This window comes from Pezoporus occidentalis, unplaced genomic scaffold (assembly GCF_034315485.1).
Source record: "Pezoporus occidentalis ecotype Australia unplaced genomic scaffold, CSIRO_AGI_Poc_V1 ctg13, whole genome shotgun sequence".
Classification (NCBI taxonomy): domain Eukaryota; kingdom Metazoa; phylum Chordata; class Aves; order Psittaciformes; family Psittacidae; genus Pezoporus; species Pezoporus occidentalis.
This window is the reverse complement of record NW_026913103.1, coordinates 9,427,375-9,450,100: the sequence shown is the minus strand read 5'-3', so window position 1 is coordinate 9,450,100 and position 22,726 is coordinate 9,427,375. Positions and strand designations below refer to the sequence as shown.

The 22,726-nt window shown below is 41.6% G+C and overlaps 2 protein-coding genes across 4 annotated transcripts; both read right to left on the bottom strand.

Annotated features, from left to right (window-relative positions):
* Nucleotides 1-6,511: 6,511 nt before the first annotated feature.
* On the bottom strand, nt 6,512-20,442 carry CUNH6orf163 (chromosome unknown C6orf163 homolog). Of its 3 annotated transcripts, none has more exons than XM_062608361.1 (6): nt 20,357-20,442; nt 14,716-14,880; nt 12,599-12,693; nt 11,942-12,049; nt 9,976-10,178; nt 6,512-8,607 (listed from the first exon to the last, which is right to left on the bottom strand). In XM_062608361.1, the coding sequence occupies exons 2-6, from the start codon at nt 14,861-14,863 to the stop codon at nt 8,148-8,150; spliced, it is 1,014 nt and encodes a 337-aa protein (XP_062464345.1). In that variant the 5' UTR covers nt 14,864-14,880; nt 20,357-20,442; the 3' UTR covers nt 6,512-8,147. The 3 variants fall into 3 exon arrangements, with proteins under 3 accessions (XP_062464345.1, XP_062464344.1, XP_062464346.1); XM_062608360.1 differs by lacking the exon at nt 20,357-20,442 and adding an exon at nt 17,581-17,668 and having other exon boundaries at nt 14,716-16,483; XM_062608362.1 differs by lacking the exon at nt 20,357-20,442 and having other exon boundaries at nt 12,644-12,693; nt 14,716-16,758.
* On the bottom strand, nt 17,639-19,465 carry SMIM8 (small integral membrane protein 8). Its single transcript, XM_062608363.1, has 2 exons — nt 19,295-19,465; nt 17,639-18,313 (listed from the first exon to the last, which is right to left on the bottom strand). The coding sequence occupies exons 1-2, from the start codon at nt 19,457-19,459 to the stop codon at nt 18,155-18,157; spliced, it is 324 nt and encodes a 107-aa protein (XP_062464347.1). The 5' UTR covers nt 19,460-19,465; the 3' UTR covers nt 17,639-18,154.
* Nucleotides 20,443-22,726: the final 2,284 nt, after the last annotated feature.

Here is a 22,726-nt window from a genome sequence, read left to right as displayed (position 1 = left end):
TTAACAAATAAAGTATTCCAAACTATTTAGAAGCCTTTATCCAGGAGAGGTCAGCAAGTCTTATACAGAGCACTATCTGTTTAATAACCAAGAGATGGCTATTATTGAATGTGTATATATATTGTTGAATGTTACCTAGTTTCCATTCTCAATTATCCTTAGATAAATTGCTATTTAACCAGTTCCTAAATAGAATGGGTGACTAGTATAAAGTGGTGTCAAGAATAATGTCTTAACAGCTATTTTATGATATCGAGTATACATGTTAAGAAATAAAAGATGCAGCAATTTTTTATTTGCTTGAACTGCTTCATCTTCCTTGGCACAGTGATGGTGTCTGCTTTCTGGTTCTGTTTCGTTAGCACAAGGATGCAATATTTGGGTTAAATACATTTATAGATGAAAGTCAGAAGTCAAACACATTTACAGTTTGTTTTATTTTCTGTTGCATAATTCAAGAGTTACCCTGTAAAGAAACACACCTTAAGGTAGTTAACTTTAAACCCAGACTCATCCAATTACTCACAAGTGATTACCAATGTGACTTGTAATTTCTAGTGAAGAAACAGGTTTTGTAAAAAGATCCAACAAGTAAACAGACCAGCACAAACCAAACCAACATCAGTCTCAGAGTTGAAAGGGTTTAGGAAAAGCTTAACACAAACATTACAGCAGCAGCCAGCTCCTCCTCTGCATTCTCCACATGACTGATGATAATGCATTAAACATGCCAGCAAGCATTTACCTTGTTCTCTATTGAAACAAGAGCAAAGGTCTTGTTTTATAATAAAAGACATAGATCATGATATGTTGCCTAGACTCTCAATCTCTCTCCTTTTAAAGTGGAATCAGATCCCTGATCGAGTTCCCAGCACCACAGCAAATGGTTAGGCCAGAATAAAAGAAGAGGGTTGGGAGGAGAATAGTTTAATCCAATTTTACTATGGACATTTTATTCTGTGAAAATGTGGCCTTACTTGAAGGTAATGTTTAGCAAGGCAAGGGTATTTTTATTACCTGAATCAGAAGGTGAAGGGGCATATTCTGTTTTCAACATGCAGCTTCAAGTCCAGAGTAACTTTCCAGTCTCCTTTCATATGAATGGGGAGAGTATGTATTAAGAGTTATCCCAACAGATTCTACCTTTAAAGTTGCCTTCCACCCTGGCAGTACCTTGAGGAACTCTGACACTTGATCTTCAGTGCTGACCCAGCTGGCATTGAGATACTAGCTTTGCCAATGCTGGAAATGCTTCAAGCTTAGCTTAGTGTTTTGACATACCCAAGACATGCAACCCGGCTCTTCTGGGTTAGCAAGTTTGAAGGCTTCAGGTATTTTCTGACACTTTCCTGTAGTGTTTGCCAGCAAGTCTTCATAAAGGTTCTATTCATAAGTGCCATAAGATACACTTTCCTAAGACTGCCATCTTCAGATGACTTGGATGCATGTTCAACTGTCGCAGCTCCTACTATAACATGGCAAGGGCCCCCACAAGTTCCTATGTTGGATTTTTCATACTTTTTCTGCTGAAGTAACAGCTGGGCTGTATAAATGTTTGATTTCTAACTCATTATCTTGCAAACCAGTGCCCCAAAGAAAATGTGCTCCTTTTTTATCAAGCTAAACAAGAATTGAGAGAACATTCACTTTGAGAGTGCAGTTACTCAAAACCTGTGTTGGCTCTGCTTAGCAACAAACTAATGAAAAGCCTTGAAGAAGCATTATGGTTTCTCTCTGCAGTACATTTTCAGTGTTATGTCTTCCTCTTACTCAGACAAAAAGGGCTCTTGCATATTCCATTTCATGGGCAAATTTGATTTTAAACAAAATTAGTGTCACTCGCATTCTCACAACCATGCATTCATATGCTTGTATCCAGGTAGTCTGACCAGGATTCACTGAGGTGACATAGAGGACATAGGAAAATACCTATCATGTCCTCACCATATTTCTTGGGTTAGAAGTCAGGTTAAAGGGGCATGAGTACAGCTGCAATTCATTTACTCACATACCCATTACTTGCACCATCTGTTTGAATTCATGTTTTCATTTCAAACACTTCTGTTTGAATTCATGTTTTATGAAAACCTGTTGAACACCCCTGAATTAAGCTTTGAATCTAGAAAATAAGAGTTAGGAAGACCTTCTAGCTAGTTCACTTCAGTTTACAGGTGTTGGTATCTTGATTTCTCCATGCTTGCAGCCGGTAAAAGTCACACGCCAGAAAAAAGCAAGAATTTGGTGGTCAGAAGTAAAATTTTAGCCCTTAGAGGAAGAGGCTTGGGACCTTCAGGAGACACTTTCCAAGGCTATTTAAAGCTCTGTCTGTCAGCAACAGCTTATGTAGGTCATTTATGAAATCAGGTTGGGAATGTAAGAGAATGTGTATCCTACTGAATAGTATTTTGAGTCAACTCCTCAGTCATTTTCTCCTGATAGTCATTTCTAAAGGTTTAATGAAATTAAATGTTCTGGTCCAGGTAACCTTTCTAAGAATTCATATCCTGTTATTACAACAGCCTTTATTTCAAAATTTCCAAATTTCATTCCTATATACAAAAGAGGTATTTCTAATACAACAGTAAACAGAAAACCAATTTCCTCAAATTATAGGAAAGGATACATTCAAACAGAGATTATTATTGCTATTAGAAATGCCCTTCATAACTGAGAAATGAGAGTAGCACCTGAAAAGTCACCAAACGTGCATGGTGAGGTTGTTCAGATAGAAGCAGGAAAGCAGAAAACAGGTTTTATGGATGAGATGGAACCATCTACTCAGTGGACCCAGAAATAGGCATTTCTTGCAGACAGATTTAGTATTTTAAAAGGAATGTCACAGAAGGGCTTCAGGTGCTCACTAGAATAGCTGAGTGTCTCAGCAGTAAGAACGAGACAGCCATACTCCTAGAAGAAGCCAAAACAAAGATCTAGAGACTGTTTTAATACAAACAAGACAAATTGTTAATGATCAGCTAGAAAAAGAACCAAGATTTGGGCAGGTTATGTCATAACTGGGTTACAACAGTTTCACTTATCCTTCTTCTTGGAGTTAGTTTACTAGCTGATGTTAGTCAATCTGTCTACCTAGCTCTTGGTTTGCTCACTGGCTCAACAAAAGCTAAGGTGACGTATTAACTGCTAGTTCCACTAAAAAGCAATAGAGGCAGCACAGATTTCCTCACTTCTCAGGACATTTCTATCACTGTTGTTGGCCCAGTCTTCCTTCTAGAATTTGTCTTTTCCTCTGGTCACTCTGAGAAGTCCCCAGGCAAAACCCTGCCTAGATATCCCCAAAACACCCAGTGTATTGTACCTACTAGCCAATATTAATGCCAGTTGTTCAGCATCTGCATTTCCCACCAGTCACTTGATGCATTTTGGAATTAGTCACTCATATTTGCTTATGCAATCTGTCTTTTAACTAGCAGCAAATGTAACACTGAACTGTAGTTAATTAAGCAAGCCCAGCAAAGGAAAGCACGTCGGTAACTTAAATCACAATTACTCAGTTTATAGCTGTGTCGGTTGATTCGGAGAAAACTCCTGGAACAAATCTCACCAACAAAGTTTTCAAGCTGACAAGCAGGTATTTTTTATCGCAGCCCTGGGAGACACGGGGGATAGCTCCTCCTAACGTGTATCCCCGTATTGCTGTACACGCCATCCTTATATGGTCACTGGGCATACATACATATTCATGAGGCTACACATGAATTACATCATTTTCCAGAAATTTTCCGGCATGCACACAAAAATGTGATGGTGGGCTTTGAGGGTCGTTTACTTCTCCCAACAATCTTCATAAGTTCTGCCAGTCTTTGAAGCACCAGCTTAATTAACGTTACAGACATAGCAATCATCCTGTCCTTCTACTTATCAGTTAGTTTAACTACTTCCATCCTGGACATCTGCTAGTTTCAGATACTTCCCATCCCCAGGTCCTGTTTTTCTATTCTGTTTTTCTTACACTTTTTGTACTAAGGTCCTAAGGACCTAAAACTATGTCAACTACCTTCAAGCACTTCAGTTATTTTCCATTACAAAGCCATCAAACTTAACATTACTTAGAACTGATTGCATTTTGTGCTTTTGTGCCTCCTTGTCTCACGGTATATCCGTGCAAGAAGTGGGTTCATTCTGCGCTCTGTTGCCGGTGAGGCACTGCGATTCCTTAATTGCCTCACAGACGCAGACAGCAAGCGCTCGCGCTCCAAATGCTACCGGCATCATTAGTTTCTTTCACACTTCATTTCTCTATGCCAGGGATTCAGAGTTTTCACAATCTGCACATCCTCCTTTTAGGACATCACAGATCTCTTCTGCAGACCTTTGAGGGACTAACGAGCAAGATGGTTCTAGTTTATTAATTAGCTGCTTATCAGCCGTACTCAAGAGCTCCCTCCCAGTTCAGCTGCTCAGCTACAGTAATTAGGCAATCCACTTTTCAGTCTTTCATAGCATTGCCTTAGACAGAAAGTTTCACTGTTCCTGAGACTCTGGTGCTTTTTGCCAATATAAGACATCCCCTGAATGACTAATAGAGAAACCCTGATTTCTGTATTATTCATTGCAGCATTACCGCTCCCCATTCTAAGTTTTATCTCATGCACTCTGCCATCAGTATGTGCCACCAGTAGCACCCTAGCCTCCAGATGTTATCTGAAAGCTTCTTTATTTGTATCATTCAGAGAGTCAAAAAGCATGTCTTCATGCTCTCTCTGATTCCGAGTGCAAGTAAAGAAGATAGCATTACTTTTTATGCTGCAATCCTTCTCAAACAGGAACAAAAGCAAGCCAACAAACATATGCTGTCTCTGCTTCATGCAATGAAAGGCTTGCTTGTATGTCTGAACTCCTGATTTTTATTATTGGTATTATTTTTATACCAAAAGTTCATGTACTCAGATTTCATTAGTTAATTATCTGACATGCAGAAAGTTAATAAAGTATGAAAATTGAACAGTCAACCATAATTAATACTGTGCAGTGAGTACAACTGGAAGGGAAAAAACAGTCTCTTAGATCAGGCTTAGTTAGATACTTCATGTTCTAAAATATTTCCTTGAAACACCCAACTTTGTCCATGGCAAATGGCTCTCCAGGTCCCACAGCAATTTTAGTGCTTGTTATCTTGTCTGCCAATTACATTGAAGAGCCTTTCTCTTAGGCCAGGCTGTGGCTCCTTTCATTATTACACAAGCAAGTGCACAGGCTGAAGAGGACATGCTGTTTCTAAGCAGAGCCAAAACTTCACCTTGGCATTTGAAAGCAGTCAACCAAAATAGTTTTTCTTTTCCAAAAGGCAATAAGAAGCAATGCCAGTGCCTGACAGACTGTTACATGCCGTATGTGCTGTGCACACGCTGGTGCGTAAGCTCACACCAAAGCATGCCTGTAGTATGTATATGTATAGACACAGCTGACCAGATCTTGAGGCCCTGCTGCCTGTCTCCAACCATGCCCCCAGGGCTGTTGGTCTTGAGGAGCCTGAGATGTGCACTCACAGATGTCCTTTGTCTTATCTGGATGTCTGGATGTGACTAAGGTCCACTACAGGAACACTTATCCCTGTAGACAGCCATGGTCTGCAACAGTCACTGCCATTGTACCCCAGACATAAAACAGCCTGACTCTGTGAGACAGGGTGACTTCTTTATTCTTCTGAAACAAATGCTAGAGTAAAGCTCGCAGAAGTATATGATTATTATATCCTTCCTAGTAGAGGAGAACAAAAAAGCCCCTATGTATCTATCACTGCAAGAGAATCAGAGCTGTTTGTTCAAGGGGAGTTGAAGCACTTTAACATCATTTAGGTTTTCTGACATGAAATGCAGAATTGCCCCTCATCTTGCCTCATTCACAGAAACAATGCATGCAAACAGAATGCCTGGTGGCTGGTTCAGACTTATGACCTTACCAGCAGCCAACCCTCAGACCTCACAGCCTCTCCAGTCACTGGCTTCTACCACTTGGTCCCTCAAGTAGCGAAATCTTAGATGTTCTGTTCTCTCCAGTATCTTAGATTTATGGCCACTTGTCCCTTGGCTCCCACACTTTAGCCTAGCTGTCGGCTAGCCTGTCTTGATATTTACAGTGATTACACACTGATGTACGTACCCAGGTAATATGCTCTCCAGTCTCTCAATTGCTGGCACCCTAAACCCTCAGCTCTTGTCATCTGTGTTCCAACTACAGCTGCTGGCAGGTAGACCCCCATGCATACACACACACACATACACACAGAGAAAGCCCTGCACCCAGGAAAAGTTAGAAAAGGAGTTCAATATGAAGACAGGACAGACTGTGCTGATCAGGCACAGGGTATTGTCATCTGTGACCAGCCCCTCTTTACATGTAACCAGCCCCTTTATCCCCTTATCCCTCTCTTTTATCGCTTATTCTTCCCCTAAACACCTTGATCCCCTTTTCCACATTTGGTTCTTTCCCTAAAGATTCCATACTAAACCTTTGTACAATCTTCACTGCATTCCATGAGGAGTCCTATACATCCAGGCTGTATCCATCCTCAGTCTGCAAGGTTCTCCAGAAAGGCTCTCCAATTGACTTGTGGTGCTGGGTCTCACTCCCAGTCCATGGAGCTAACACTCTCCTGGCATGACCTGGGAGGGGCTGGATTGGGGACTTATTCCTCTGACTGGTTTGCTAGTGTTCTCCCAGCTGCATCTTCCTCTGGGCTCCTCAGTGTGTACTGAGGTGAGCCTTTAACCAGCTAACCCAACAGAGTGTTCACCAGCTTTAGATATTGCATGATGCTGCTGCTAGTACTTTAGTTCCAGTACTTTACTCCTGTAGTTTCAAAAGACTTTTATGCTTAATGCATATGTAAATGCTTTCTTTAGAAAATGGTTTATAGATCTTATGGAGTATTTCAGACTGTTGATGGGCTTTTAAGCTGCAAACACAAGTTTTGTCTTGGGTTCTGAGCAGTTTATCCGTTTGATTAGACAGCCGTGAACATGAAGTTTGGGTTCTTTTCATTGCAAACTTAAGAGGGAAAATGAACAGCGAGCATCAGCTCTCCACAGCAAGAGCTTCCACAATTCAGTGGAGTAAGGTTTTACAGGTATTTAGGTCAGAAATAGTGCCAGAGCCTGCCAAATATCTGCTCAAAATATTTTATATGAATTAAACTGTTTCACAAGAAACCAGTGACTTCACTTGTCTTCACTTCTTAGTTTGGTAGAGTGATGGATACCTATGAGATTATTCTGCTTTTTGGTTTTCTGGGGTTGTTTTTGAGCATGAGGAAAAGATGGTTGCACAGACTGCTCTCTTAAAAAATCTTTTAAATGAGATACCTATAGACAGGTTCCTTCACCATATTATACTTTCTATCACCTACAGTAAATACCAGCTCCTTTACATTCTTCAGCTACACTCAAGATGCTGTGCAGTGGTTTTAGATGAACAGGTAACAAGACAGACATAAAGCTTTAGTGAATATTAAGCAAATGCTGTGGGAAGTCTTATTACACAGTGAAGGCAAATCTGCTGTTTAGGCAGGCAGAATCTTGGAACAAATCAGTGTACTGAGGCTGGCCTAAAGCCATGCAGGCTTCAAGCACGTGTAAATAGATAAACCTGAGTCCTCCCAAGGGAAAATTATTTTGCATGCCTGCTGGCACACACTTTTTGCTCAAAAGCTGTCTCTCAAGCCAGGTGAGTTTTCAGATCATGTAGCCACTCACTTTCAGGGACTTTACATAGACATACACACCATTGCATTGAATAACCACCCTGTAAATCTCAGAACCTGAGGTGAGGTTGTTCAAAGCCTGTGTGTCTTATTCCACACCTGACTATTCAGGGGCAGAGTCAACAGTCCTCAAAGTCCAAGCGCTCGTGGTTAACTGAGATTTTCTGCTTAGATTTTTCTGCCTTTTTCCTTCTCAAGAAGGACTCAGTGGGAAGCTCCTCAAGTGTTACATGTTTCAACCTCTGCCCTAGCATTTGCAAAACAAAAATTAATGGATAATTTCTCAGCATGGCTCACCAATTATTTAATACAGTGATAGTCATTTTTCTCTGTAGCATTCTAACCACAATAATGCAATACAATGAGCAGATGACTTTATTTTTCAGCATTGCCTGTTTGTAGTTCTGTTTACACATGGCTGTGAACCTCACACTTTGGATACTAGTTCTCCTATACTGTCACTGTTCTCTGATGCTTCTGGTGTGTCCTTCTGCTGAAATGCTTCCCTGAATGGCAAAATAAAATCTGCTTGTCCAAGGGACAGGCTAGGAAATGTGGCATCAATATACTTTTGAAAGGTTTGTCTTGTTGCTTGTATTTCATTTTCCAGGATGTCCTTCCATTCTGTCACCTTTTCTAGTTCTTGTGTGAGAGTCTTTATCTGTTCTTCTGCTGCTTTCAGCATAACTGTAACTTTTTCCAGCTCACCAACCTGTAAAGTCTCTGCTTTTTCAGGCTGTTTTTCAGTCTCAGTCTCACTCTCTTTTTGTATGATACTCCGGACAATATGAATCTCACGATCTTTTTCTTTTTTTAATTGCTCTATACTCCTATGATATTGCTCCTCAGCTAACCTAATTTCTTCTTTAAGTTGTTCTGAGCACATTCTGTTTAAAAAAGAAAACGACAAAAAGATTTGTTGGGAACACATGTTACTAAAGATTATTGAAAAAAACGATTTAAGTCTATTTAGGTTGTTGTAAAAACTCTCTTATTCAACTATAAATAAATGCGAAATCAGAACTTGATACAGGACATCTGAAATAAAATAGAGTAAAAGAAGTCTACTGATAATGCAGAGAAAGGAAGCTGCAGAAGATTCTATTTCTGTGTTTCTATATTCTGTCACAACTAGCAATAATTTCATGATGAAATGAAAAATATAAAGGATCAGTATTTCACTCTTCATTCAGGTCTCTGAGTGAGAGAGACACTTGAATTCTTTCTTTAAGAGAATTAAGTACACACTGATTTTCAAATAGACTTTGACAATTCTGCCCCCAGGTTAAAATGCTGCCTTGAAGTCAAATCTAACAACTGATTTCTAGACTACAGACTCATCCATAATTTTGTTTAAATGTTACTGAGAACATATTTGTGCCAGCATGTCAGTAATAAATATAATTTATATTATGTAGTCAAAACATTATGGGTGCTGTTCACCAGAGCTGGCTCAGGGATACAGAAAAAATGGTGCATCAGGCATCCATAAAGGTTACTGAGCCAAATACTTTGATGTAGAGAAAACAATTTCTGCCCTCTGTTCGTGCTCCCTCCACTTTGCTGGAGATATTTTAGCAGAACTCTGCTAACATGAGAAGTTAAAGGGACCAGTTAAATTTATGTGGAATGTCATTTATCTTTGGCAGAAGGGGCATGTTTTAATAGTGGAAACAAAGGTATTAAATAATGGATCAAAACTTAAGTATGACTGTTCAGAAAATGAAAAATATCTTACAAAGGAACACACCTGAACTGATCTTTTCATTGTGATAGTGATATTTTGCTGTCTATGTTGTCAAAAAATTAAATGTATTCTACTCTCAAGGGAGAGGGGTGTGCTATTATTTTTACATCAAAGCTATTTAATTCACAATGTTTAATCTATACAGGTAGAATCTCCTGTGCCCTGCAGATCTCAGTTTTGCTCAGATGTCATCAATGGCACAATAGGCCCTGAGATCTTTACTTCTAATGACTCTAAATCAGCTACAAAACTCAAAATGTTTGGATCCTTGGCTGGCTTTGTGATACTTGCTTTTAGAAACAAAATATGTTTCATTTTTATTTGGTGCATCAGTGAGAGAGGGTGAGCCTGCAATTCTTGCTGGTCACTTGTCATTTCCAAATATGTTGTTTTCTGAAGGGTGTATTGATCTTTTCCTAGAAGACCTGCATCTGAGCAATGCTGATGCAATTCCAATCATTTAGAACAGCATTTTTGCCACCCAAGTCAGAGGAAACACTAAGAGCACCTGCGCAGAGTGGCTGCTTCCTGAAAGGCTGCCTCCCTCTCCTGTTTTCTGGCTTTGGCCACAGCTCGTGTCTTGTCCTGGGCACACTCTATGAGGATCCTCTGAAGTCTGTGAGCCATGCGTTGCTCTGCAGCTTCTGCCTCTCTCTTCTGCTGTTCTTCCATGTACCGCTGCATTTCTGCCTTTGCCTTCATCACCTCTTCCTTAAGCAAAGTTAAAAGTAGATGTAAGTAGTGACAACAGCTTTTTGCTCAGTTGTCTTTAAACAATCCCCAGCGACGCCCAGCAGAACAGACTTAAGAAACATATTATGGGGCAATTACAGTGACCTATTGTAACATCATTCCACATCTACATCACCCATGTTTTCTACATAAGGCAGATAAAAGTTCCCTGATGTATTTTCTTCACAGACTCACATGCCTACAGGAAGCCTGACTAAAACCGTTTGACCATGAATGGTGGTGGCCATATCAGTACTGCTGCAAAAAAAGCCATTCCCGAGGCTATCAGCTAAAAGCAATTGTCTTTGACCTTCCCTACAGGTAAAAACCCCACTTCAGTCACTCAGTGATATGCTTTGTTAGCTGCCACTATCTCTTTGCTTAGACAGGAGTTGAGTAAATTTTCTGCCATTGTCTCTGCAAGCTAACTGCTAGTGAGCATTTAGCTCACTGTTAACATACCTCTTAAAATGAACTACAAGAAACAAACCCCACCAAATCTCAAACGTCTCACAATTACTTTAGTTATATCTGCCTCTTCTTGTGTTTCAGCTGTAGTACTCTATATCTGCTCCCTTGTCCTCAGTCACTGGAGCCCATATTGCCAGGACAACGTTCAAATCCTGAGCACTCAGATCTATGAAGATCTGTAATAGACTGTAGTAATAGTCTAACACAAATAGTCTAAAAAGATGTATAATAGCAAGTAACTGAATGGTTAATCACAAGGAACTAAGCTTCTGGCAACTATTGTTGCCAGATGCTTTGACAGCAAAAGACAGAGCTCCCTTGGAAAACAACTCCATAAAATGGAATGAACTCTAACAGAAACTTAAGACCACTGTAAACCTCCCTGCTTTTCCTCTTAAGATGCCAAACACATTGCTTTGACTGCCTGCAGTATAAACTGATAGCTATTTAGAAACTTGTACAAAATAAAATTCCAAAGCAAAACACTCCAGCAATTCTCTGTGCGCCTTTCATCTGCCGGTGGGAGGCTGCAAGACTAAGGATGACAAGCGTTAGACTGACTGTGTAATGCCTGACTGAGGAGCACTCGGATGCTCTAGCAGCAAAAAGCCCTGTGAAGCAGCGCAGAAAGCCGGAAGGCTAAGATCCAGAAGGCAGTTGCCTACCTTTCTCTGTATATCTCTGAGCCTTTTCTCAGGTATCCAAAAAGCCATATGAAACATGTGCTAAACATATATAAAAATTCAAGCCTACAGTTAGCGTGCTTCATTTAGGAATATACATATGCTGGCAGTTTTCCTTCCCCTCCACTCCATTCAGTAGGCTCAGCAAATCAATTAAACACCTTTGTAGCTTTGATGGACATGAAACTTGAGGACAGATTTGAAGTTAAGCCCATATTTAACTGCCTCTAAGAAACGTACCAGATCAGCTCAGGGGCTGGCTGAATCAAGGCCTGACAAGGAATTTTCAACAAAGTTCACAATCTTCATTCAATTTAAAAAAAAAAAATAGAGTGAAACGTGCTGAAATTTAATTCAAAATCCAGTTAACTCAAGCTCACATCTCATCTAGCACAAAGGCAGTCATCTGTCAGTCCAAGTACTTCTCCTGACACTGGAGTTCAATCTCAGATGAATGGAGTTTCTGGTTATAGCAAACATTTAAAAAGATATGTATTTATTTTACACAGAATGACATTCTTGATTGTCAAACACATGCTTCTGTCTTGCTGGCTATTTCCATGGTAATAAAAACAAACTGGTTCATACCTTCAATTTCTTTTCAAAGTTTTTTTGAAGGTCGTGTACAAATGCACTGTGTTTAGCGGCTGCCTCGTTGAGGACTTTTTCCACTGCATCTTCCTTGAGTGTTTCAGCCTTTAAAACAAGTTATTATTTAAGTATAACTGCTGACATTCTATTAACATCCTATTAAGAAGAAGCAGAGGTTACATAAACAATAGTTCTCTATTTGCTATTTAAGAAATCAGAGCAAGTTAAATTCAAAACCAGGTAGCAAAATCTATTGTAGCCCATTTGGCAATTTTATTGCAGTGATTCCTGTTCAAATGTGTCCTCACAATAGCACTGAGCTGACACAGCTGTAAGCACGATAAATATATCTAACATACATGTCAATCTTACATAGCACTGTGGGGAACAGCTTTAACAACCGGTAACTTCTGTGTGCTTTAGAGGCCATTTTCAGACCAGATGTAAAATCTGTTGCTAATTCAAAGTATGCTTTGCTGTGATCAGAAAAGAGAGAATTATGTGCACACAGAAATCTGTGAACAAAGGAGGAGCTGAAACTAATGACAGCTCTAAAGCAGTGACCCCAAAGTTCTTTATTAACTGTCTTTATACCGTAGCAATTATTCCAAAGTATAATTGTTATTAAAATGATGGGAGAATAATTTAATTTACCTGGGACCAAATTTCAGCTTTCATTTTTTCAATGCACTCTTGTACCTCTGCCTCCTTCTTTTCATGTTTTTCTTGTTCAACATGTGCTCCAATCTCTGCACAGTCAACACAAGCTGATCATGCACAGCAGACAACCACAGTGCAGAACTCCATGCCTCTCTCCCCACCCCTTTGCTTGGCTCCACACCTGAATTAAAAGTCAAAAGGCTAAAAAACATGCACCCTCATCTCACATGAGGGTGAAACCACAATTATTATTGCTTGTGCAGTTCTGTAAATACAATAGGAAGGTGCTAAACCCAACTCTCTCCTCCTAGACAAGGCTACAGGACAGGAGAGCATTGCAGATGTCCCTCCTGACTCCTTGTCCTGATGGCCATCTGCACAGCACAAGCTGGTCAGTCCTCAGCTTTCTTGGGAGTGATTCACCTATTTCTCTGTGATTGAATATTGCAACAGCTTAGGGGATAGCTTTGCTTCCTTTAGATGCCATAGTTGAGTCGGTGCCTTCTCAGGCTCCCTGTGTCCTCAGTCCTCCAAGGCTTTCAGAGAGGTCTATTGCCTGAGATGCCCTCAGATTCCTTTATGCCATTCTTGGGGCACACAGTAAATACCCTCAGGAAAATACAGAATATTCCAGGTTTTTGGAACAGACCAGGCACATACAAAGGAATGCTTCTGTCCCTACGGTTGCTGCATCTGGCTAGGGTCCAAGCAGCCCCAGCACTGCAGACACAGCTGATCCCTCCTAGAAAGGTGGGGCAAAGCACCATGGTGGTGAGCCACATTGCTTCACAGGGCCAACACCAGGGATGCTCCCCTTAGCAACATGAATGGAGTCTAAGTGAAGTGGAAGGGAAGTGGATAAAGATGCCTTTCTGCAATTCAAACATCTCATCCCCCCCAACAGTGGGATTTCAGAGCCTCCATCTTTCCTACTCAGTGCCAAGCCTGGGCATTGCTTTGGATCCCATTCTCTGTGCTTGACAGGGCCAAAGAGTCACATTTTTCTGGGTCATTATAAAGGAAAATTAAGAAGGAGTAGAGTCACAGGAGATCCAGCTTTCACACAGTCAGTGGAGGATTAAATTTCCCTCCCTCTTTCACTCCAGTCTTCCTCCCCACTCCACATGGGTGGGCAAAATCCTCCCACAGAGCTCACATGAAGTACATGGAAGGCAGCAGCAAGATGGGACAAAGGGGTCTACTGATGCAAATCAACAAAACAGAAGTCCAGCAGTGCAGAAAGCCTAGCAACAAGCATGTTGTGCTCTGATTGCACAGCTTTCCCCCAGTCCATTATATTAAGAAGTAAAAAGAAAATAATTTAAAGAGACTCTCTGGCCTTCTCGATGTGTTTCACATTGCGTGTGTGTAATGCAGGGCTGAAGCTTCATGTTCTGAGCACATGCGGGGCACTCATCCCGCTGCCCAGGCTCCCATTACACTGATAACCTCTTTATATCGTTTGAAATAGAAACCAAGCACATTGCTCTTCACAACGCACATTAATTAAAAGGCACAAGATGATTTTTACATAACTTTACTGATCAGAAACCTCTCTGACAATTAGGCATAGCATATAAAGATACTTCAGATTCTTACTAGATCCTCAAAAGTATGAATGCTACCACAATTTCCTTTATTATTGAGGTTATGATTGTGACATGCCAACAAAAACATCAAACCTCAAGAGAATCTACAGAGCCTCAATCTAAGGTCAGCAGCTGAATCAGGTATAAGAAGGTAGGATTCAGGATAAAATATCTCAACTGTGTCCTGTGCTGTGCTGCAGTCAAGGATAAGGTAATGACCTTTGCATATGTTAAGTCAAATGTAGTTCTTTCCAAACTACTTGAGGCTTAAAAAACATTTGCTAACAGTCTTAGAGCTCATTCTCTTTTGGACTCCACTATGCCCAAGTCTGAACAGCGTCATGCACCACAGGACAACTGACCCTGAATATACTAGACTTATTAAGATTCAGAAGGTAAGCACAGCTCATTGTTACGGAGACGTGAACACCTTAATGACTGTCAAGAACAGATGGATACAACAGCTCTTGGAGTTTTCCTAAATCTCAGATTGCAAGGAACAGATTTCAGCAGCAGACTCACCCAGTATATCATGATGAGTGTAATACCGTGTTATGAAAGGCTTATACTCCCGAATCCGATCAAAAGTAGCGTTGGAAGGTGGCGGTGGTACTATTTTTGAACATGTAGCACAACACACGAAGGAGTGCAGATCAGGATTTCTAATCATTGCGGCGTTCTGTTTTCCTGTAATACAGTTGCTACAATGTCAGAACTCTATTCCTGATACATCTCTTGCTTGCAGGCAAAACACTTAACTGTTGCTACAGAAAACATGCAAGCTGGTGAAGAAATTAAAATTACTTTTTACCGAGTTGGCTGAAACGTTTGCCTTCCGGTTAGGATTCATTCACACATGCTGACAGCTCGGTAACATGCTGCAGGCAGATGATGAGGGAGGGTTTCGTGAAGTAACCCCTTCCAGCCTGAATGCAGCTAGCTCCCTGCAGAGCAATGGTTACCAGGCAGGGCTGGCTTTGCTCACAAAGAACTAAGTTTCCCGGTAATAGTTGAGCAGAGTCACAGCAGGCTTTGCCTTTTCAGTGTCTTTTTTGTATTTGTTTCACTGTTGCTGAATGCCAACAATTCCTATTCAAACCATGTAAGCTAAGATTTTAGGAGCAGCATAATAGCTGGTGCTTCAGGTATTTGAATCAATAGAATCCTGTTGCTGTTCTTGGTAAAGATGAGAAAGCCAGCACATACAGTAAGGAATTAGCAAAATCCTGGCAGAGCCTGTGGCTGGGAAATCATTTTGACTCTCAGTTCCTGTCAAGCCACCTGTTATCCACTGTCGATAATTCTTACTATATTGAAGATGAAATTGAGAAAAGCTAAACAAAAGAAATTATATTGGCGCTGTCTCCAGGTGTATAAGGAGTTGTGCTTTCAGAGCTGAGCCAACAAATTTTGCTACCAATGGAGCTCTGTTTGGGTGGGTGTTTTCCCCTTTAATCCAATACACATAGTTTTTACAATATAAATCAGTTACTTACAACAGCAAATGCCAGTATTGATACTATAACACACATTAATTAATTATGTTCTTCTCTGTGTTTGCACTGCTTTATCTCCTTTTTATATGTAATTTTTGTAGCATTGAGTTACCTGTGAAGCACCTGCCACAAAAAATAGAGAATCTCCTCAATAATAGGGACAAATTTAAATACTGTTCCTTCAGCCTGTTCTAAATTAACCTGGTTAACAGGACTTGACTCCAGCCAGTAGCAACAAGGCCCCATCTTAGACAGCTTTTCTATGAAGTGCCATTGGCTCACACATTGCCTAGACCCTGCCCAGGTCAATCCCGGCCTTTATCTTTTACAACCCCCAACTTCCTTTTCCTCAGATCCTTCCAGATCCGTATTCTCTTCACAATTCAAAATTTTGAGAGCCATTACTCCCAAATATGTGAAAATAAAGGACTGGGTTTTCTCACTTCGAATCATCTGCAGGTATAAGGATCAAAGTGTGTATTTTAAAAGCCTGCAGAAAACCAGGTTAACATGCTTACTGCAGCACTGGGTTTGGAGTTGTTTTAGTTCATGCAAACACACCAGACTTCTGCATTTTAATGAAAAGAACTAAAATGCTGTGTGACCCTTTTGAAAAAAACAGATGGATTCTAGATATCCATCACATTCTATCAAACGAAACATATTCCACAGGATACGCACAGCATGTGGTATTTCTGAATATTTGATCAATTCTATGATTCACTTGGAAATTCCTTCACCAATCAAAAGGCAAGTGGTTTCTTCACCTGCAAGCTTTCAGACTTGCCCAGGACCTTGTTGCTGTGAGGCAGCTAGGCTCACAGAGGAGAATATGTTTTAAAAGGCTTTGTTTCTACAGCTTTTCAAATGTAGAAGTCAGTTCCCTCCCCAGGCAGGAAGTAACCAAACCAAGGCCCAGCTGAATTTAGGATACAGGTAAGTATAAAACAGAGACACAAGGAAAATCACAGGTTCAATGCGAAGGATTTATAGGGAGATAAAGAGAATAGAGCTCTCAAGGCAGTGTCACCTTTCTTATCTTCAGTAACAAAACCATTTGTAACATAACCCAGAGCAATTCCTAGAGTGGCAAACACATGTCACTGCATGTTCTTTCTTCTTTGGCCTGACAGAAGCCACTTTGGCCAAAACAGGATTAAGAAACAGGTCTCAGCTTCTTGGGAGCCCTTGATGGGGTTATAAATATGAGGTAGCTGAATGGAAAAATACAACCAAGAATGTTAATGAGGGTCCACGGTGGGAAAAGGGCACTTTTCCACAGCATTTGCCCTCCCACCACATGCTCTGGAGTTTGGTTAATGAGACACTATCTAGGACATATCAGGAACACAGAAGCAGTTGGAGCAGCTCGTAGAAAGCCTTAGTGGCAGAACAGGACAGCACCCACTTGTACAGTGTGCTCACAGGAACCCTCTCTTGTGCTAAGGCAACGCCACAGCCGCCAGGCTCACAGTGGCACCAACCATCCCACTGCCAATGGGCTGCCTCACATTCACACACAAGGCTGATTGGCAAGACTGGAATTGTTCAGGTGGATGCAGTCCTGTCATTGTGAGAACAGTCTTTTCACTGTTGATTTTAGACTTTCCATTCCCTATTTTGAGTTTAGTAGCCTGTAATAAATTAGTGTTATATAACGTACTCTGCAATACAGAGAAAATTTTTGAAAGCAGCTTGAATAAACTAGTCTTGATGACTAGTCAAGAACACTGCACAACCTCTGGCTAACCTGGAGTTATACATAGCGACTGGCAAGCTCATATTGGTAGGTTCACTGATCTGCTCTACTTTGCCAAACAGGAAAGGTCACAGCTGAGTTCTTCCTGCTTTTCTCTTGGCAGAAGCACTCCTTTCACTTTTTCTTCTCTACTTACCTACTAGGTTTTCTTCCGTTTGTAAGGAAGAATATATTATCATCCAAGGAATACTTTGGTCAGTATTTTACAAATTCCTTTATTAAATACAACCCTCCAATGACTATCAGATCTTTCTTGCTTTAAAATTATTTCACTTGCACTGTTACCTGTCAACTTTCAACAGATCAAGAGATCAACTTTTTCTTTTCACACACAATGCATTACACTTCTGTTTAAAAATTAAGACAAACCCCTGTTTTCACTCAATCAAAGCAAAGAGCTAATAAGCTGAACTATCATGTGCATTTCTAAGGCATTTATTAGTCTTGACTGCATGTCCGAGGTAACTTCATGTCTTCTGACAGGCCGTGGAGTTTGCAGACAACAATTCTTAAAAGTCACTTTTATGTTCACATGTATCTCAATTGCAATTCATTTGTACAGGTATGGCATTTTACAAAGGAACTTAAACTGGACTGAACAGCAAGAGAGACATTTATCCATTATTTCAAGGGAGAGAGAAAAAAAAAAATAGTAGTTGCCTGGCAAAGTTCTGTTATTGATTTGCTGATTTCCTTCCTTACGTCCTCAGTCCCACTTAGAAGTCTTCCTCCTCAGATAGCTGGACCCCTCACTGTCAATTGCTTCATAGAGGTCCTTTTTATTCTCTATTGTTGCATGCAAATAACCAAGGTAGGCCACACAGAGGGTAATTGCTATGAGCCCAAATGCCATCACAGGCTTGTTCTGACAAGAAAAAAAAAAATTAGTATCTGTCTTTAGTCAAAACATTTCTTTGTTCAACACAAACATTCTTCTGTCTTGGCTAAGAAAGTGAACAGTAAACAGCTGTGATATCTGCAAGAACTATCAGTGCTTTCTAGCAGACCCATCCAAATGATTTTGATAACCAGCAAGAAGGGAGACTCAATTTTCTGACAGCAAAAGGAATTCCCTTTGAAAAAGAAGCCTCCCTGGAGACAGAACATGGCATTGTCCAGTGCTGTGTCTTTTGCTGGTCCCAAATGCTGCTTCAGCATGAATGAACAGGCCAAAACCTATCACTAAAGGTAACTAAATGCAAGCTTCTAACAGAATTCATCTGAACATGCTACTGAGACAAATAACTTGGTTTATTGGAAGGTGTCCCTGCCCATGGCAGGAGGGTTGGAACCGGGTGATCCTTAAGATCCCTTCCAAACCAAACCAGTCTGTGATTCTGTGTAAAAACACAGAATGTATTATCACAGAATGTGCTTCTATTACATGCATAAAATTTCATCCAGTCTTGCTGGGTTGCGCAAGTGCAAATAAAACCTGAGTATCCTCAACTTAATTATAAAAGCAACAAAAATAAAAAATATTGAAAAGGTACCAAAAATCCCCCCCCCCCCTGCACTTTTTGTTCTGTTCCCTTTTAAACATTACAGAGCACTCCTATTACTTAACCTGTCAAATTACATGGGTAATACGTCTTTCTGTTAGTAACTTGGCTAGGTATAAAAGGATTAGACAATATAACAGTGAAATAAAAGCTGGAATAAACAATGTAGTGTTCTGGGCTCATAACAATCAGAGTGAAATAAAGTAAAAATATTTTTAGCTACATTACTGAGTGCTTTGCATAACAACAGACTGTTATATAATGCACACAGAATAGCAATGACAACTTTACAGCAACCGTGTCTCTCCAAGCCTGTTTACTTTCCCTCAGAATGAGCCTCTTACAGGTTTAATGAAAAGCTCTGGGTTCACAGCTCGGAAGAGCATAGTTGTTTGAACAGTTCTCAATCCTGGTTTTCTGGGTGTTTCGCTTGCATTTGGAGACTTGGTGGAAGACATTTTAATTGATGTTGAATACTTCCTAAAAACAGAGTAAAAAGTATATGTCATTATAAAAAAAACCCAAAGCACATTCACCAAGTTCGAACTCAGGATGTGTTGTTCTTACAGCATGAATTTTACTTTGTATATATGTATTAATGACTGCCTTTGGTGTTATTAATATTCCCAGCTTAAGCACACTGACTTTCAATCCTGATAACGGGAGTTTTTGCTTGCCTTTGCCTAATGCTTTAGTTACCCACAGATCATGTAGCACTGGCTAAAAAAGACAAAGCCAGCAAACCTCCTTTAAACTTTACATATGACATGACAGCCGACACCCCCCTGTAGTGCAGTCACTCCACCCAACCCCCCCCCCCAGCAGCTCTAGGGCTCAGGTTTCACTTTTACACGCAGGGTCCTCTGCAAGATGCCACCTGAGCGAAGGTGAACAAAACACACCCCTGGCTAACCCCGCTTACCGAGGGGTAAAGAAGAAGCGGTGCTAAGGCCCCCTGCCCCATAGCTCACACAAGCAGAGCACAGCCGGGGACCCACGGGCAGGATTCACAAACTCAACTCAGCAAGGCCCCGGCCACTGCAGGGAGGTCAGGGCAGCGAGGAGGTCGGCTAAACGCGACCACACGGGCACAGGGCACTGTCAGGCACACCGCCAGCACACACGCGAACCCCAGCTGCCCAGCAGCTCAGCCGGGCTCCGACCAGCACAAACAGCGAGGATAAGGACAGAAACCTCCTCCAGGGCGGTCAGGGGGCTTTACGCCGCGGACGAAGGGGCGAATTTCTCAGAAGAAAACCCCGGCTGGGCCGCCGGGGACACAAACAGAAGACCAGGCCACCGCCATGCTCCGCTCAGCCCCTCAGGAGGCGGAGGGTGACGGAGGTCTCCCCGCGGACAGCGGGCCCGGTCCCACACATCCCCTCACACCTCTCCCGCACCACGACTTACCCCTGCCGCAACCGAGGCCTCCCGTAGGCCTGGGGAACGGCTTAGCGCCCTGCGCCTGCGCGCTTGTGCCTCCCCTCTGCGTTCCGCCCCGCCCCGCCCCGCCCTGCCTGTCCCCTCAGGCAACTGACCGGGGCGGAGGCGGGTGGAGCGCGTCCTCCTCGGTCTGCCCCGTCGAGAAACGCTCCAGAGTAAACCCGGCGTCGGGGCTCGGTCGGAAGAATTGTAGAATCACAGAATCACCTAGGTTGGAAAAGATCTTTAAGATCATCAAGTCCAACCATTACCTCAGGACTGCCGAGACCAACACTAAACCATGTCACTGAGGGCCTCATCTACACGGTTTGTGGACACTTCCGAGGACGGTGATTCCAGCACTGCCCTGGGCAGCCTGTTCCAATGCCTGACCACCCTCTCTGTGAAGACGTTTTTCCTGGTATCCAATCTAAACCACCCCTGGTGCAGCTTGAGGCTGTTATATCTTGTCTTATCGCTTGTTACATGGGAGAAGAGACTGACCCCCACCTCCCTAACAGCTTTCTTTCAGGTAATTGTAGAGAGTGAAAAGGTGTCTCAGCCTCCTATTCTCCAAGCTCAGGCATCTGGAAACTCATGGTTATGTAAATGACACTTTGCGTCTGTGTTTTGTTTTGTATTGATTCTAATGAGTAAAATCAATTACCTGGACTCCAGAGGAAACAAAGCCCATGCAATAGCATCTGCCTGCTCCTGTCTGCCTGTCTGCCGACTTCGATGCCATCAGGCAATTCCAGATGCCTTAGAAAGAAGAGTATAAATTTAAATCTTTGGAAAATCCAGTACCTCGAGGGTAGGGAGAGACCCAGAGCAGTGCTCCTCTAGATAACGGGCAGAACCGAGATGTGTTGGACAGTTGTCACAGCAATTCAGCTGCAGCCGGCTGGTGGATTTGTACGTATGTAGTTCTGGACTCACCAACTGCGGCTCATGCTTCTTCGTATCTGGATGGTGTGTGAAGGGACTTTGGTGGAGCATCTGATTATTGCAGCCGTGGAGGCAGCGGGGGACAAGCATAAATGTAGAGGTATTTTCTGTGTGTAAATATCGCGAGGTGAGAAAAATAGGGAAGTTTTAGTGTCAAGAGAGGACTGAGTGGTATGCCTGGGGTTTGTGTCAACGTTTAATTCACAATATACCATCTGTTAATCTGGTAGCTATTGTTTTGGCAGCATATGCCATGCAGCTGATTTTGTTTGGAAACCTTCGAGAAGAAAGTCTGAGTGAAGGTTGCTGCTCTGGTTTGTTTTCATGTTTGTGTAATTGAAAGAAGGCAAGACAAGGCTTTTGCCTGAGCTTTGTTTTTTGGTAAGGTAGCTTAGTTTTCTTGAGGGAACTGTGAGTTTTTGCAGTACTGTAGATGTTCTGCATACAGTTCCTAAGTAATTGACATATTGTATATAGGAGTACAAAACATTTTCATGACTACACTGAGAAGTGCACTCACTTAACAGCACATGCACCTCCTTTCCAGCAGCTGTCATTAACTGACCCCATCCATGTAGCTAAAATTTCTGACCCAAAGTCAGCCATGGTCATGGTGCTATTTTCCAGGTCATGGTAGGATGAGTTTTATGCCAGAACACATTTGCCTGATAGTGAATATTGTCAGGTTTTATGCCAGAACACATTTGCCTGATAGTGGATATTGTCAGGTTGCTGCTAGTTCTCTAGCATCTTTCTTATGCTCCAGGCATCATTGATGGGGGAAGAAATCACACACATACAAAGAACACCACTGTCTGGAGAAAAAAATGTTCACCATATGAAGAGTTGTGGGATAAGGCTTTATGCATAGAAAAAGGAGCAGAGAGGGATGTAGAAGCAGGGTTGGATTTGAATGTGAATGCTGGTACTTGGTATACGTTGAGCAGGTTCCGGCTAACCATATAACTTCCAAGAAAAGCTTGGACTGCTTGGTGTTTCTAGTTGTGCTTTATGACTGTGGGAAAGTGTCTTATTTTATCTTTAATGTGAATATTATGTTGCTGTCATCTGACCCAACAGGATGTTGAAATCCTCAATCTGTCAAGGCTTATAAAGTAGTCAGGCGTCTTTTTACAGAAGAAACTCTATAAAAGGGTAGAATTGTAAACATGTGTGGTATCTCTGAGTCACCTGTCCTCTTAATATCTGAGTACCTCTCCTGAAAAGTAACCATGCAAAAAAAAGCCCTCCTTTTACAAACCTGAGGTTGTTACTGAGATTTGTTTTCCTTTTAAAGAAATTCATTTGGGATTCTGCATTTGGTATTGTGCTGTATGCATTCATGGTGAGACAAGGAGGCACAAAAGTACAAAATGTAATCAGTTCTAAGTAATGTTAAGTTTGAT

Bases quoted from the DNA above. Each gene is read 5' to 3' on its own strand.
- SMIM8 (XM_062608363.1), bottom strand. From the start codon at position 19,459: ATGACATATACTTTTTACTCTGTTTTTAGGAAGTATTCAACATCAATT. The intron at 18,314-19,294 runs GTAAGAGGCTCA...TTTTCTTGTCAG, and splicing joins CAGAGCTTTTCATTAAACCT to AACAAGCCTGTGATGGCATT.
- CUNH6orf163 (XM_062608361.1), bottom strand. From the start codon at position 14,863: ATGATTAGAAATCCTGATCTGCACTCCTTCGTGTGTTGTGCTACATGT. The intron at 12,694-14,715 runs GTGAGTCTGCTG...TTGACTGTGCAG, and splicing joins CACTCATCATGATATACTGG to AGATTGGAGCACATGTTGAA. The intron at 8,608-9,975 runs GTGCTCTTAGTG...TTTTTTAAACAG, and splicing joins GAAGCAGCCACTCTGCGCAG to AATGTGCTCAGAACAACTTA.